Source organism: Boleophthalmus pectinirostris, unplaced genomic scaffold, assembly GCF_026225935.1.
Source record: "Boleophthalmus pectinirostris isolate CB_2022bp ecotype Guang Dong unplaced genomic scaffold, ASM2622593v1 HiC_scaffold_3, whole genome shotgun sequence".
In the NCBI taxonomy this organism is placed as follows: Eukaryota; Metazoa; Chordata; class Actinopteri; order Gobiiformes; family Gobiidae; genus Boleophthalmus; species Boleophthalmus pectinirostris.
Window position 1 is genome coordinate 43,076,573 of NW_026571299.1, and position 16,630 is coordinate 43,093,202.

Genomic DNA, 16,630 nt, shown 5'->3' on the forward strand with positions numbered 1-16,630 from the left:
ATGCCGCTGGGCCACGGGGGTGAGCAATGCCACCCCCAGGGACCCATTTCCAGATCATGTGCTGACTTGGTCAAAACAACCTTTGCTGGAGGATTTTACCTATGGTGCATCTTTTGGTTCGATGGGGGAAAACGGAGTGCCTGGAGGAACCCCCCCATACTGGTTTGAAACATGCAAATGTCACACAGATAGACCGAGGTAACTGAGGTGTTGAGCCCAGAACCTTTTTGTTGTGAGGCGAGACTGCTGATTTGAATTGTGTTATTAGTTTAAAAATGGAGGATCATTGCTATGCCAATTTCTTTTGACCAGGAAGGATTTTTTATACCTGAATCCCATACAAACAAATGTGTCAGGTATATGTAATGAATGAATACAGTCCAGTTGGCATATGTGACACAGGATTTGAAGATGTTAGTTCTAGTATGCCACATTGGTTTACCAGTCTTCACATGGAAACGTAGTACATGTGTCATCTATATTTTGTGTGTCTAATCAACATGTCTAAGCTGCTGTGTGTACTTCCACAGCCCCGAAGGTGACCCCAGCCAACGTGAGCGGAGGAGGAGGCAGCCGCTCAGAGCTAGTCATCACATGGGAGGTAATCCACACACAGAGCAGCCTGTCATCTCACTACTGTGTCATAGTCCTTGTAGTTTTAATCCTGACAAACATTTTTTTTTTTTCCTTAAAAGGGCAACAGTAGCTCAGTGGCCTAGCGTTTGGCCATAAATCCGTAGGTTGCGGGTTTGAATCCCAAGGAGGAAAGACAGTTCACCTGCCTCCAGTGTCTATGCAGATTGCTGTATATTTGTGTGATAAAGAATAAGGGACACACCAAAATCAGCCTACATTGTTCACACAGGTCCATGCCTTGTTAAAGATTACATGTTCTGTAACATTAAAGGTACATATTCTTTAAAGGGATAGTTCGGGTTTTTTGACATGAATCTGTATGTCATCCCCGTGAGCAGTGTCGTGCATCAACACTGACTTACCCCCGACAGCGTCCAGTGAGCCGAGATACTGGCCGTTTTCGTTGCTGATGAAAGTAGTTTGGCAAGTTGGCTGAGGACATTAAAATAAAGCGGTTTTCTTCTCAAAACAATATGTGTTCAAAAGAGTGATACATTTGCATCACAAAACCATCAACCTTAAAAAAGTCAGACCTCATAATCGCTTGGCACTATTTTCTTTCCATTCGTATCACTGCTCGCTGCCACCAGGTGACAGCCAAAGTTTCCTCGGCACAAAGTCCGTGACAGGAAAACGGTGACGTGTGTGGAGATTCAGCCAGATTTTTGTTGTTACAGCCTGGATAATCAAGAGTTCGCACCATTTTTAGATATATTCTTATGTATCTTATACAAGCTTATATACTTATGGCTCTAGCTCTCATGTTAACTCTCTCGCGTCGTGGCGGTCTGCGCATGTAAACACTGCCGAACAACTGAACAAAGTGATGGATCCGTGCACGGCTGTCACCTGGCAGCAGCGCGCAGTGATACAAATGGAAAGAAAACAGTGCCAAGCGTTTATGAGGTCTGACCTTTTTGAGGACGATGGTTTTGTGATGCAAATGTGTGTCTTTGGAACACATGTTGTTTTGAGAAGAAAAACACTTTATTATACAGTCCCCAGTCAACTTGCCGGACTACTTTCATCAGCACCGAAAACGGCCAGTATCTGGGCTCACCGGACGCTGTCGGGGGTAAGTCAGTGTGGATGCACGACACTGCTCACGGGGACGACATACAGATTTATGTCAAAAATCCCAAACTATCCCTTTAACGTTAGCTTTAATGGACTTTTAATTGTGTTGTTGATCGCATATTATTATAATGAACATAATGTAAAAGAATGAAAGATGTACAGTATGTTATAGTTGGTTTTTTTTAGCATAATAAGTCTTCTATAATAATACTAAAAACAGACCATACACTTGCTTCTCCAACTCATTAGGAATTGTGTCCTTGGTTCATTTTCTCACATCCATCATAAATGAAAATTAATCATAACTATAATACAATAGATATCATTATACACTCACTTATTGTAAATATAGAAAAGAAGCAGTGTATTGCTATTGAATAAAACGGTGGACCTGATTAATTTGAAACCATGCCAGTTCTGCAGACACACACAGCCATCTCCTGATCAGAACACTACGAGCTCCTCGTACAACCTCCCTGCAATGTATAGTGTTTCATTTTGAGCAGACAGGCAATAACTGCTGCTGTCAGCCTGCTGCAGAACACTTTTGAGGTTTAGATAATTAAACTGAATAAATCTATTCCACACTTTTGTTCCCATACTTTCCGCTCTTTTCTTTAAATTTACAAAGCCGCTCTCTCATATCAAGCTCCTTCCAAAATGCTTTCATTGAGTCAGGCTGTTTCGAACCATCGGCCCCTGCTGTGACACGCATCATGGAGTGCCTGTTGACGACACAACGGAAGAGTTCAATTAAATATTCACTTGTGTTTTACAAAGACACTGTTTTGCTGCGCTTTCAATTTTCCTCAGGCCTTTTACTTTTGAAAGAGGCAAATGGGAGAGGTTATTTATAGCCCAAAGAGTTCACATACACAACAACTATGAGTTCAGAAGATGCTAACTTTCCTTAGTCCCTTAAGCAGCAGTGTGGTATGGTTATATCTGTGTGGGTGTATCAGAATAAGTCTAAATTAATGCATAAGAGATATTTCTTATGTATTCAGTACATGGATGGCTGGAGCATGTCCCAGCAGCTATAGGATTATTAGACGAGGCGTACCGTAGACAGTGGCTACTTGTATGGGCTGACACTCATCCAAGACAAGAGCCAGTGGTTCAATACATATACAGAGAATCCCCACTAACAAAGCAAGGACCTTTTACATGCAGAATACATAACTATACAGTAGATTAGGAAAGTTCTCAAACCATAAACCACTGCAGGGTCAAGTCAAAGTAATCTTGAGTAAGGACTCTCTCTGATCTGAATGGTCACTACCCAAACCCCAGCACCTGCAGCCAGTCATGAATCAGTGCTAGTGCAGCTTCTGCAGCTCAGGGAGTGAATTCTGGAGGTTCTGAGCTTTCACATGAGACATGGCTTGTTCATATACTGAGAAATGTATGTGTCTTCAGGTTCAGTCGGTGGCATTCGAGGTTCAGTTGTGACTGATTGTAGTATATTTTAAAACAGCAAGAGAACAGTCTACGGACCTTTTCTTTAACATGGGACAAAAGACATTTCATTTGATATTTGACGCAAGTAGTCAGAAAGTTAATGTTAACAATAATTATATTTAAAGTCTGGATATAATTTTGGCAAAAGCTTAATTCTCATAATTTGCTGTCACTCACTGCACCCTACTGGCCCAGCAGACCTTATTTTTAAAAGCTCCATGTGAACTGAAAGTTCCGTGAACTATGATCAACCTGCAGGAGAGCAAAAGCTTTGTGTCAAGTTAATGGTTCCTAACATGTTACGACAGAACTAAAATTGCTGCTACAAAGGTCGACCTGAGGATCTCTTAACAAAATTAAAAGCATGTATAAATGAATGAGCTATGTTATGAGGGTGGACAACCGCTTAGCAGAGGTCTCATGCTGTCTTTCCTGTACCACACGCAATGGACTAATAGCTCTTTTGTGCTTTGTGTATGAACAAAGCATGCTTTAACTTTTATTTAATGAGAAATGACTCAATGAGATTAGATTTCTCTTCCTCCCAGACCATCCGTGGTTCAAGACACACAACAGCACACATAATAAGGTTTACATACAACTATAAATGCATTAGTGTGCTATATTAGATGTTGTCACAGGTCATTAGTATCTGAGTAATGTATAATAATGTATAAGTTAATCAGGAAATCTGCAGGAGGCTGAGCACAAGGTCCAAGTTATTTTAAGATTGGACAAAACTTTATGCTATTCTAATGTTATTCTTCTTTTGTTCTTTTTAGTCATAGTGCCCTGCCCTAGTCACAGCTAACTGTTTATCCGACATTACACAAAATTCACTCTTATGAGTTTTTAGCCATGTTATAATGTTGTTACCTTCTCAAAAGCATACCAGGAGTTGGTTTTGTTTCATTCACACATGTTTGAGTAACTCTTTATTATTATTCTGTCTAAATCTCCAAAGCTCCAAATCCTCCATTTTACCTCGAGATGTCATGAACAGTTTTCAGTTTAACAGCTACCTTTTACCTTTTGTTTAGTAGAGAGTGGCAATTCCGGGGCTGAAATTATCCAAATTATTCTAGTGAAGGGGTATGGAGTCTAAAACCACATTGGAGCACTTCCTGTGTTACAACATGACTTCATAAGTGGAACATAGTGTTTTGAGAGAAGAACTCCTAAAACTAAAAACGCTTAGCCTAAAAATGAAGGGTTTGTGTGTTAAGCATGTGTGAATGAAACAAAAGCTAACTGCTGATGAGGAAACAGTTATAAAATGACACAATATGGGCCCTTTAAATAGCTCCTTTCTCCTTTGTTGGTTTGAAGTTTGTGTGTGTATGAGATAGAGAGAGAGAGAGAGAAGGATTTGAGTCTCCTGAAATTAAATGATAAAGTAATTCAATTAATGAAACTAAATCTGGCGTATATAATGTAGCTGATAGATGACCAAGCCACAGACAGTAAGTGCCCACTAATATGAATAATGTTGCAGTGTCAGCCTCGCGACCTCAAATGCACTTGTAAAACAAATCACACAGAGAGATGAATAATCAGTAACCTGCTTTATTACAGCTCATCTCGACAATTGAATCAGATTTGTGTTCTGTCTCGTAGCCTGTTCCAGAAGAGCTGCAAAATGGGCCAGGGTTTGGGTATGTGGTGGCATTCCGACCCAACGGTGCCCCCGGCTGGATGCAGGCGGCAGTGCCATCAGCAGAGGCCTCCAGATACGTCTTCAAGAACGAGAGTATCCAGCCATTCTCCCCTTTCCAGGTGAAGGTGGGGGTCTACAACAACGAGGGGGAGGGCCCTTTTGGACCTGTCACCACGATCTACTCTGCGGAGGAAGGTACAGACATGCACATATGGTATAAGAGATTTTAAGATGATGAAGAGGCGATTTTGTGAAATGGTTCAGAGAGGAGAGGATGTATTTGGAAAGACAGTCCACCTATGAACTGAAATGGATGTCTGAGGTACACTCCATCCTCAGACTCAAACCAAAACAAAGAAAACAATAAGACCAATCAGAGTATGCTAACTGGAGTTAAATGAGCCATCAGGGGCATGAATGAAATATGTCTCCTGTTGGCTTGTTCCAGTTGTAGAAAATAATGACTGGAATCGATCGATTGAAATCACAAAAATGTATTCCCTATTCAATACAATTTTAATACAGAGCTCTGATGGCCTATTCTACACAGGACTTATTTCAGGCAGTCTGAACACCTGCGTCTGTCCCTTCACCCAGTATATATACATTCACAGAAATATGCAAGTGATATGTTGAGCAGGTACACTCCTTGGATCCTCCCTGAAGCCTCTCCGTTTATGGGAATGACCACCAGATTTCAATTATAGCCATGTCTATTTAGGTTTGGTGCCAGCCAGGATGACCCCCACATGAGCTGCTCTGTACAGAATTTCCTTAAAAAGACACGATCTACACAGCAGTTTCTTTAAACACATATATCAGATTTCAGTAGTTAAATATTAATTGTGTGACTTCATTAACAATATTTAAACAAATATATGATTTCAGTATTTAATAATTGCATGTGGTATACTCACGACACTTTATTTCTTATTACGGCCTTGACTCCTTACTATAAATAACAAGGGTGTGTTAGTTTTAGTGTAGTTAGCTCCTCAGTGCAGACAGATATAATGCATTGACTTACAGAACACTGTCAGAACTGAAGAAGCTACTTGAGTAGGTTGAGTAGCAAAACATATTTACTCAAACTTTTGTTCACTTGACAAAATTAATTTTTCTTTTGCAATGAAACCTACCTGCCCATTGAGGGAACACGGGCAGTATTTTAAGGAATACTATGCTGTAATACCAATAATGTTGAAATCTGCGTTTGTTATTTAAGTAATTAAAGTACTATTATATTTATTTAAAGGTCGTAGATAACACAAGATTGAGTCATGTGGGCTGAGAGAAGGGGTTTTACAGTGAACTGTACAAAGACACTTGTATAAAAGAGAATATGGGAGTTTTTATTATAGATCTATGAGATGAAGGGACCTCCGAAGGGAACTTCACAGAGATCGTAATGTGAAGGGCTAGGGAGAGGGAGTATAGGAGCTGCTTTGGAAAAGGGCCAAGAATTCAGCCTAAATATACAGGTTGTCTGTGTTAAACATGTGTAACTGAAAAAAAAAAAAACACAACTCCAGGTATATTCCCTCTCCCTAGCCCTTCACACTACGATCAGAAAATAGTGGTTTTGGGCCCTTTTAAAAGTGCAGGTACTGAGCAAAAGATGATTTCTCGACTCTTATGAACTTTACATTGTCTCATTATTTATTACGTATAGAGCCTGGCCGTGCGCCCACTAGGGTCCGGGCCAGGAGCCTGTCTGCCTCTGAAGTGGAAGTGCTGTGGAAAGCCCTGCCCTGGAACGCCAGCAAGAAGAGAGTATTGGGCTACGAGGTGAGTGCATACAGACTTCTGCTTGTGTGCGCCATGACATGCTAACTAATGCCTTCAATCTTGTTGTGTTGTATTATTGATGAGCGTTTGGGACTTGTGGACCCTGGGCGTAGGAGATAATAGCCTGCTGCATGCATAATTGCCTTGTCTAGTCCCGTGCCTGTGGCTTAAGATGTGTTCCTGGTGTTGCTTACCTAAGTACTGCACCTCTGCTGATTAGCGCACTGATGCAATACTCTGGAGGGTCTGAACATTTAGCTCTTGTTCCATACAACAGTGTGCTCCCTAAGCACTCACTGGCTCTGTTCACTTTTGTCTCTTGTCCTTTTGAATTGTACTCACTGAAAACAAACACAAAAGTAGGCCTGTCACGATAATTACTACAGCAACTTACCATTCAGTATATGGAAGCTGAAACAAGATATTTTTAGGGTCAGTATTTATTGTATGTATGTTTTTTCACTATTGGGAAATGCTTGGTAATTTTTTGACAATATGGTGAGATCTGAGCCATTAAAGGTTGAATTAATAACTTCTATAAGTCATTACAGAAACTGCTAAAGTGTTTCATTCAGTTATTTACTTATTTTAGCTCATTATGTTTCAGCAATATTGTAGATTTAGAATAGCTTTGTGGTTTAAATCTGCTCTTGGTTTATTGTGTCAGTGGTATAATTTTGGTTCAGTATTTTTGCTTATTGTCTATATGTTATTGTGACAGGCCTACACAAAAGATTTCATTCACACACCGCAAATAAAGTGACAGAATTGTAAATTGTTGACCACTCAAAGTCAGTGGAGAAGCAAGGCTTGAGTAACATGTTCCTGTTAGGAGAGACAAATTATATTTGTGCTATCAAGCATTCAGGCTATTTCAGTCTGACACAAAGAAAACAGATTTTTGCAAAAGTTGACAACAATGGTTACTTTAGTATTGTCTTTGTTTTCTCTTGACTTTGGTGTATTGTTAAATGTTGCGTCTTGAAGCGCAATTTAACTCAAGAACAAAACAGTGAGGCAATGTTTGTTTAGCCATCTCTGTGCACCTACACCAAATAAAATGTCATTCAAGTCACTGTATTTTTTTTACTGTCTTAAAAATGTGAAAAACAGAATTAGTTCATTTTTAACAATTTGTAGTGATCCAAAGTTTTTCCTCACTTACTTGTGCATGTCAAGCATTGTAATAATTCACCCCAATGAGTTTAATAAGCGCTTTTTGACAAAAGCAGAGTTTTCCTGTGACAATAAAGCTAACAACAACAACTAGCATGCAAACGCACACTTCCTGATTATCGAACAATACAGCGCTTTCTATTTAGATGCAGAGAGCACAGAGGATTTATTTTTTACCTCAAGAGCTGCTTTTACAATATATACGTACTTGAGAATTTTGCTCACATTCATGGGGAAAAATCGGGTATAGGCCTTAAGAATCTTCTTAAAATAATTGATCTTTGTACTATTTCAAAAGTTACTGTCCAGATATTATTATAAGATTGATCAAAAATAAATTGCTTAAACTCAACTTTGTTAACTTACCGTACACAGCTTTTTGTTTCATTCTTAACCTTATAGTTTGACCCAATGTAGCACTGAGGGGGGCAGTATCTCATCTTTAAATGCTATAATTAATTATGTCATACATTTCATGCCACTAACGGCAGGATATAAGCTACCCATGCAATAACAGAGACCACATTAATCTAACCATTTTTTGTCAGTTCTGTTGCAGACTCCAGTGCTTTTGGATTTGTGTGTTAAGATCTTTGGTTTTGCCTTTCTCAGCTCAGGTACTGGGTCAAAGGTGAGAAGGAAGATACAGCCAATGTGCAAAGGACTGTGGGTAACCAAACATCCACCGTTATCCGGGGACTCAAAGGCAGCGCCACATATTACATCGCAGTGAGGGCATACAACACAGCTGGGACAGGACCCCCCAGCTCTACTGTCAACGTCACCACCAAGAAACCTCGTAAGTAACACAGAATGTATGTATTCATTAGTGTTAAACCAAACTGAACCAGTCACACTGTGCAATAATTGGTAATCCCATTGCGGTTAAGCCCAACTGTATTTCTTTATTTATTTATGGTGTTTACTCATTCTCAATCAATTTAAATATTACACTATTTTCTAATATATATGGGAAGTAAACAACAAAGCCAAAAATTCAAGTTAATGCATCTGATATAAAAATGTATTGAACAGATACATATGTACTCTAGTTTATGAAACTGTTGACCTTTTTTCTGGACCATTTTTGGTTCTAAAATTCCATACGTTTTAAACAGACCATGTATGAAACATGGAACAAAAATTATTTCCCAAATTTCAAAGACCTGCAAATCATGTCAATAAATGGATGTATTTCATCATATCTTGTGTTATTCCATCTTTGAACTGTTGATGAAGGTACATGATTTTTCAAAAAAAAAAAAAAAGTATTTAAAATGATAAAAATTTGCTTGGAAGGACTGACATATTTTATAGAAATAGTTTCCTTTCATTTTGAAGTAATATTAAAGTATTGGGAAAGAAAAAAGCGACAAATGATGTAAAATCCTGCACCTTCTGCTTGTCTGTACAATTTTCCCTCTGTTACTTTTCCCTCCGTTACCATGACCTTTCTTCATAAAAAATTTAATTAGTCAAAAAGTAAGAGATTTTTCAACCTAATCTTGTACCATATGGTAGAAAACTATATGAAGCAAATATTCAAACCAGTTTGTTAAGGATATGTAAGTGAGAACCACTAGTTATCACTGTTTGTATTTATTGCCCAAAAAGTGCTGCATATTTCATTCCCTCCGTTACCGACATGAACTTTTTAATTTTTTGTCAACAACTTGAAAGAATATCACAGGTTTAACTTGACCCTGTTGGAGTGTTAACTCTTTCCTACATTCTGATACTTTACTTATTTCAATAGTTCCTCTAGTTTCTGAATAAGAGACATTTGAATGTCAAAAATCTGCCCCTGTTTCCCTCCGTTACCACTTGACTTGGTATATACAGTATATATATATATATATAGGTATATGTTATACTGTTGTCTCATCACGAACATATCTGTTGTGTTTTGTTTCATTCACACATTTTGAACACACAAACACTGCATATTTAGATTTTCTCTCAAACAGAAAACACCTTGTGAGGTCACATGGTAATACAGGAAGTGCTCCACTGTGTTTTTCAACTCCATACACCTTCAGTAGAATCATTTGGCTCATTTCTGCCCTGGAGTTTCCTGTCTCTACAGAACAAAAGCTAAAAGAAAACTACCACTATATAACGTCACAAGGTGGAACAGAGCATTTTGAGTTTTGTAGATATAGACAAACTAATAATAAAGAGTTACTCAAACATACTCAAACACTGTGTAAAACCTCACAAGAGCCAATTTTGCATAATATAGGACTAGAGTTTCCTATCATTTCATTTGTCGCAAGGAAACTGTATAAATAATATGAAATTATTATAAACATTTTCCCTAAGGGTTAAGAATGATCACATTTCCCAGACTTAAAATCTGAAAAAGCATATCCATCATTTGGACAACAACTATGTATCATTTTGGACAACATTTTGCAGCAGTTGTATTATAGCGGTTTATTCACTCTAGTATTTTATTTGTGTTAAAATGACTCCATATGGCACATTTAACACCTCATTCAACACTTGGCAAAATATTATTAACCAAATTTAAACAGATTTTTTTTTGTTTCTTGGTAAAAAGCAGAGTTTGAAATCCCCAAGTGATTGTAACAGTTATATTTCAAAGAAGTTAAAACATTTTGTGCCACTCGGTTTACCTTTTAAGCATGATGGATGAATTCTGTCCCCTCAGCTCCCAGCCAACCTCCAGTCAAAGTGATGTGGAATACATCAAACTCAAAGATCATAGTGAACTGGGAGCAGGTGAAGGCCCTGGAGAATGAGTCTGAAGTAACAGGCTACAAGGTGATCCTTCTAGATCTCTATATTCAGGTCAAAGTTGTTGTTGTTGTTTTGTTATGTGGCTCATTTAATCATTTACTTCTCAGGTTTTTTACAAGAAGAACCGAAACAGCAGCCCTCACATCATGGAGACCAACACGACGTCGGTAGAGCTGGCACTGCCCACAGACGAGGACTATATCATCCAGATTAAGCCGTTTGGAGAGGGAGGGGAGGGCAGCAGCACACAACAGATCACCATCCCTAGAATACCAGGTCAGTGTGGGAGCAAAAACATAGAAGACAACACAATGTCATTTAAATACAATGTAATTTAAATGTGTATAAACTAAATATGAGGTAAACATTTTCAAATCAAATATTGCTTTTACTGATTAAAGCTGTTATTTTGACTTATTCACAAAAACATATGAGCTCCAAAGTTGTATGCATGTATAAACAAGACAGGGCTGTATTGTAAACCATGAACTAAATATCTGAATGACTGTATTGCAAAGCTGATTGAAAGGTCCAGATGACTCACCTAAATAATCCCTGTTGCTGTGTGCAAAATGTCTGTCAGCATTTCAGACAGAATTAGGGGAAGATAAAGCTACAAGAGACTTGTGTATAATTGCGCTCAGTGTGCAGCACCATTTCACGGGACTTGCATACATTTGGCCATTTACACTACAACTGTCTCATCCTACTGTTTCCATAGTGACTTGTTTTTGTTGTTGACCCAGTTTTAATTTTAGTTCTGCTATGATTTTGGATGGTTTCTATTGCGTTTTGATTTTGGATTGTTTTTATAAGGTATTAGAAATAAAATAAACTTTGACAAAAAAAAAAAAAATCTAAAATATACAATATGGACTGTCACTGAAGAGTCATTTGACAGGAGTTCATACTGTAGTTTAATTCATCTTTGGGTTTGTCCTGTCTACTGGTTTATTATTGGTCTATCCATGTTTGGATAGAGCTGTGTACACACTGCCACTTGATGCCAAAGCGTAACAGTAACAGGTGATTGTTATGACAACCATGAGTGTTTCCCCCTAACACTTTGTTTTTGAATGTTTTTCAGGCCCCAACGCAGTGGGCTCCGCGTCCAAGGTCTCCACTCTGTCAGCGCTCAGCACAATAGCACTGTCATTCACAGCACGGACATCTTTATGACATATGGCTCCCAGCAGACGGGGCATCTGACTTGGAGACAACGCTAAGGCCCAATGCAAACTGGGGCTGTACCGTGGTGTAACTAAATCCATTCATTTAGATTTTAGATGCAGAGAGAAGCTAGCGATGAGAAGAAAAGCAACGCACCATGGAGGCACCAGTGGAGTCCCCTGCGAGTGGCTGGGATACGGAACAGAGAATGACTGATGTCCTGACTACGTTGTTACCAAAGCAGCTTTCGTAAGAAAAATAAATAGAACAATGTCTTATATGCATCTTTTTGTACGGTACATGGAGCTTTTTATAGATCTGTTTCCTTTATAAACACTAGGGCCAGGCTTATCGGGGCAAGAACAGTTGTGTGCATGAGATAAAGTGGCAGTCACAAAGGAAGGGAATAGTAATTGGTAGCATTTTCTTTATTGTCTGTTCCAGTGAATAAACTGTTATCCTTTACATATCTGCCTTTTGAGTTTAGCAATATCTCAAAACAACATCAAACATGCTGGCTATCCACTGAACCCCTCTGTGAGAGGAATAGCACTACAGAAGTCCGGTGCATGTTTATCTTAAAAAATATACATAGATAATTACAGATTGTTTCATTTAAGTTGTAATATGTTGTAAGAATGAATGCTGATCATTCTGTTATTTTAAGGAGGTCATGTACGTGTTAACATCTTACGTCGACTACAACATTTAGCTTTTGTTGGTAATTCTACTTTAAAAAAAAATCTTGCAGCTGGCTAATACTGTTTTTTCCAACCGTTTGGATAATGCAATGCTAATGCTAGTTTAAATTGTAATTTCAACTGAGTACAGCACTTTCCTTTAAAACTCCAGTCCTTTATGTGACAGGTGGAACCCCTACTCTAATAAACTTGGAAACCCTTTGTAAACATTTTCTTTGAGTTAGGATTGCCTCCTGATCTTCTCATCAGGAAAGTGATTTCTTTAGAAGCCATGGCTGTTTCTAAATGATTTATTTATATTTCAGTCTGTGGCTACACCAGATGTAAGAAATACAATGGCTGTTTGTGACAGGCTTGGACTGAATATGTTAAAAGTGCAAAACATTTATTCAACCGTAGATGTTCACAGGCCATACATCCATAGAGCATCTCTCTGAGACATTTGATTGCATTCTCAAATGTCACCTCTAGATGTCATCAAAGGGCTTCACACTGCAACTATAAGACTGTATGATATGTGTTTGGATAAAAAAAATATATATTTATTTAAATAGAATATTGTGGAAAAAGCAGCCCTAATGTGGGAGTCATGATCATCCAAAAATGTCATGTAATTCATCAAATGCCATCATATCCTGTACAAATTCGGGTTTCTTATCGTATCTTTTAAGACGGAACACTACAAGTATTATTTATTTATTTATTTATTTATTCAGTCTGTTTTATTTATGTACTGTATGTATGTATTTATTTATTTATTTATTGCTACCAAGAGAAGTTTTTACATTTATTTGATGTGTGTAATTGTTAGTGTTTCGCCTTAAATGCCATTTGAAGTGCACTGTTGGTTGCTCTCTCATGCTCCTCACTCTTTTGGTTACTAGCCCTTTTGTTTAGAGCTATTCTTCTTTGCCTTCTGTGTGCCTCATCATATGTTTAAAACCTCAGGTCCTTAACAAGCCTTAACTTCTCATGTGTACATAAGGTAACATTTAGATCAGAAGTAGCGTGTGACGTTTACATGCTAAAGTAGTGGTGGGAAACGTGGGGATAGCAGTAGCCTTTATGTGCAATGCTCACAGGTTAGCCTGAATGGGCTACTGCTATGTTGCATGGGACTCTGCAGTATGGCAGCGTTTTTTTTATAGGTGTGTGTTCTTGATAAAAGACGATGCTGCTTACTTATTTTTCTTTCATTAGTCTCCAAAAGGTGTGTGGAAAAAGCTGCCCAAGCGTAATGACATACAGAGCACTCAATGTAGCTCACAGATCATAGATTGGGGTCACACGACATCAAAACATTCTCGATAGCTTCAAATTGAGCTGCATTACAAGTCAGAATTCTATGGAAGAAGCTTCTATAACTGTCATAATACAGATATTGTTTACTAACATTAAGTTATATATAAATGATATATTCTGACAGCATAAATAAAGTTTTGGGGCTTTTTTTGTTTTGTTTTTTTCAACTTAGTTTCAGAAAGTGAAATTATTCCAAGATATGATTATTGTCAATGTCAAAAGACTTCAAGCCATAATATTAATATGGCTTTTTTGTGGAGCCAAATAATAAGGTTCATAATATTTGCAGCTAATAAGTTCAGATATTCTTTTAAAAATGTATCTCCTACAGTATATTTACAACTTCAAAACAGGATATTTTTGGTTTAAATCCATAATAATTCTGGCAACAATCCTAATTTTTCCATCACCCATGGATAGGCCCTTGACCTCCAGATGAAATGATGACATCAAATTGTAGAAGGTGAACGAAACCTGTTTAATGGTAGTTTGTAGTGCTTCGAAAAGTAAACCTGCTATGGGGTTCTGAAACATGTAAGATACAGTTTTTGTATACTGGGAATCATTTATATTAAAGAACCTTTCTAAAGAAATGAGTTAGTTGGTTTTTATGTAACCACTGAGTTTCATACTCTAACTGTTGCTTAGCATGACTGTAGTGTGTCCTTTCCATCTGCAAAGAGACTCTTTGAATCAAACCGGTCATGACTGGTCAGCTACTGGTCATCTACGTATATATGTGTCAATGCTCCTGTAACAGTCAGCCCTTCTGAGATTTCCTAGGTCCATGAACGCTTCATAAGAGAGCTTTCTCTGTCGCTGTTTGTTGTTTATACTGTGTTAATAAAGATATTTGATTTATAAAACTAGTCCAAGATTTGTCTGTGTAATCCCTTAGTCGTCCAGGTTAATTCCAAAGCTCCAAGCCTTTTTATTCATACATAAATGGGGTGAAACTTTTCTTGTTACTTTTTCTTAAGAAGCAAATGGGCCCGGTCAAGCAGAAGTAAACAGCAAGGCCAAAAATTCAAGTTAATGCATCTGATATAAAAATGTATTGAACAGATACATATGTACTCTAGTTTATGAAACTGTTGACCTTTTTTCTGGACCATTTTTGGTTCTAAAGTTCCATACGTTTTAAACAGACCATGTATGAAACATGGAACAAAAATTATTTCCCAAATTTCAAAGACCTGCAAATCATGTCAATAAATGGATGTATTTCATCATATCTTGTGTTATTCCATCTTTGAACTGTTGAAGGTACATATTTTTTCAAAAAAAAAAAAGTATTTAAAATGATTAAAATTTGCTTGGAAGGACTGACATATTTTATAGAAATAGTTTCCTTTCATTTTGAAGTAATATTAAAGTATTCAGAAGAAAAAAGCGACAAATGATGCAAAATCCTGCACCTTCTACTTGCTTGTACAATTTTCCCTCTGTTACTTTTCCCTCCGTTACCATGACCTTTCTTAATAAAAAATCTCATGACTCAAAATGTAAGAGGTTTTTCAACCTAATCTTGTACCATATGGTAGAAAACTATATGAAGCAAATATTCAAACCAGTTTGTTAAGGATATGTAAGTGAGAACCACTAGTTATCACTGTTTGTATTTATTGCTCAAAAAGTGCTGCATATTTCATTCCCTCTGTTACCGACATGAGTTTTAAAATTTTTTGTCAACAACTCGAAAGAATATCACAGGTTTAACTTTACCCTGTTGGAGTGTAACTCTTTCCTACATTCTGATACTTTACTTATTTCAATAGTCCCTCTAGTTTCTGAATAAGAGACATTTGAATGTCAAAAATCTGCCCCTGTTGTACATGTCCATGTACAGTCTCTGACAAAAGTCTTGTTGCTTATCCATTTTGAAGAAACAAAAGCTTATAACCTGACTTTAAATTAATCGATTGGTTTTAGAAATGTCTCATATGAAAGCTAAAACCCTCCCAAATTATGCTCAATATACTAAAATAAATTTGCTTCACTGAAGAAAGATTGATCATTTAATGAACACAGAAAGGTCAGATTTTGGCAAGACAAATGTCTTGTCGTCTTGTCATATGATGCACCCAATCCTAGATTACAGCCTCACCTGTGATCAGTTACTGATCAATCAATTAGCGGGTGTTTAAAAAGAACCCCAGCACACCAGACCTTCACATCAACTGCAACTTGACCTCTGACAACATGCCTAAGATCCACCCTGAGACCAAAGCGTTAATTATCAAGAGGCTGAAGACCAGATCCACTGCTGAGGTGGTGACACCTTCAATGTGTCTCAGCATCAAGTACAAAGAATAAGAAAAAGATCTGAAATGACTGGAGATGTTTTTGACAAGCCCAGGTCCGGCAGACCCCACAAGACAACTGCTCGGGAGGACCGTTTGTTGATTCGAAAATCCAAGGCCCCTTTTCCACTGCAGCAGACTCCACCAGGCCTGGTCACCTCAAGTCCCTGTGTCAACCACAACAGTTTGTAGAATTCTGTCTCGAAATGGTCTCCATGGTCGAATCAGTGCACAGAAACCAGCACTAAACAAAAGGCAATTAAAAAACCGTGTGGCATTTGCCAAGGCCCACAGCCTGATAAAAGGATGGACACTGGAAAAGTGGCAGAAGGTGGATTTCTCAGATGAATCCTCGGTTGAATTACATCACAGCCGCTGCAAATATTGTAGGAGACCTACTGGAGCTGCATGGATCCAAGATTCACCCAGAAAACAGTTAAGTTTGGTGGCGGAAAAATCCTGGTCTGTGGTTCCATCCAGTCTGGGGTGTGTGAGACATTTGCAGGGTGGAAGGCAAATATCAATAACCTAAAATATCAAGAAGTATTAGCTCCTCTTTCATTCCCAACCATAAAAGGGGTCAAATTTTGCAGCAG

General features: G+C 38.0%; 1 protein-coding gene across 1 annotated transcript in view; it reads left to right on the forward strand.

Moving 5' to 3' along the window:
* The window catches only part of cntn4 (contactin 4), a 195,109-nt gene extending 182,736 nt beyond the window's left edge, over positions 1-12,373 (forward strand). Inside the window, exons 17-23 of the mRNA XM_055160836.1 lie at positions 531-601; positions 4,792-5,026; positions 6,504-6,619; positions 8,408-8,594; positions 10,470-10,582; positions 10,666-10,834; positions 11,646-12,373. Coding sequence (XP_055016811.1) covers positions 531-601; positions 4,792-5,026; positions 6,504-6,619; positions 8,408-8,594; positions 10,470-10,582; positions 10,666-10,834; positions 11,646-11,737 — 983 coding nt within the window. The 3' untranslated portion in view covers positions 11,738-12,373. The remainder of the gene's footprint in view (positions 1-530; positions 602-4,791; positions 5,027-6,503; positions 6,620-8,407; positions 8,595-10,469; positions 10,583-10,665; positions 10,835-11,645) is intronic.
* The last annotated feature ends 4,257 nt before the right edge of the window (positions 12,374-16,630 follow it).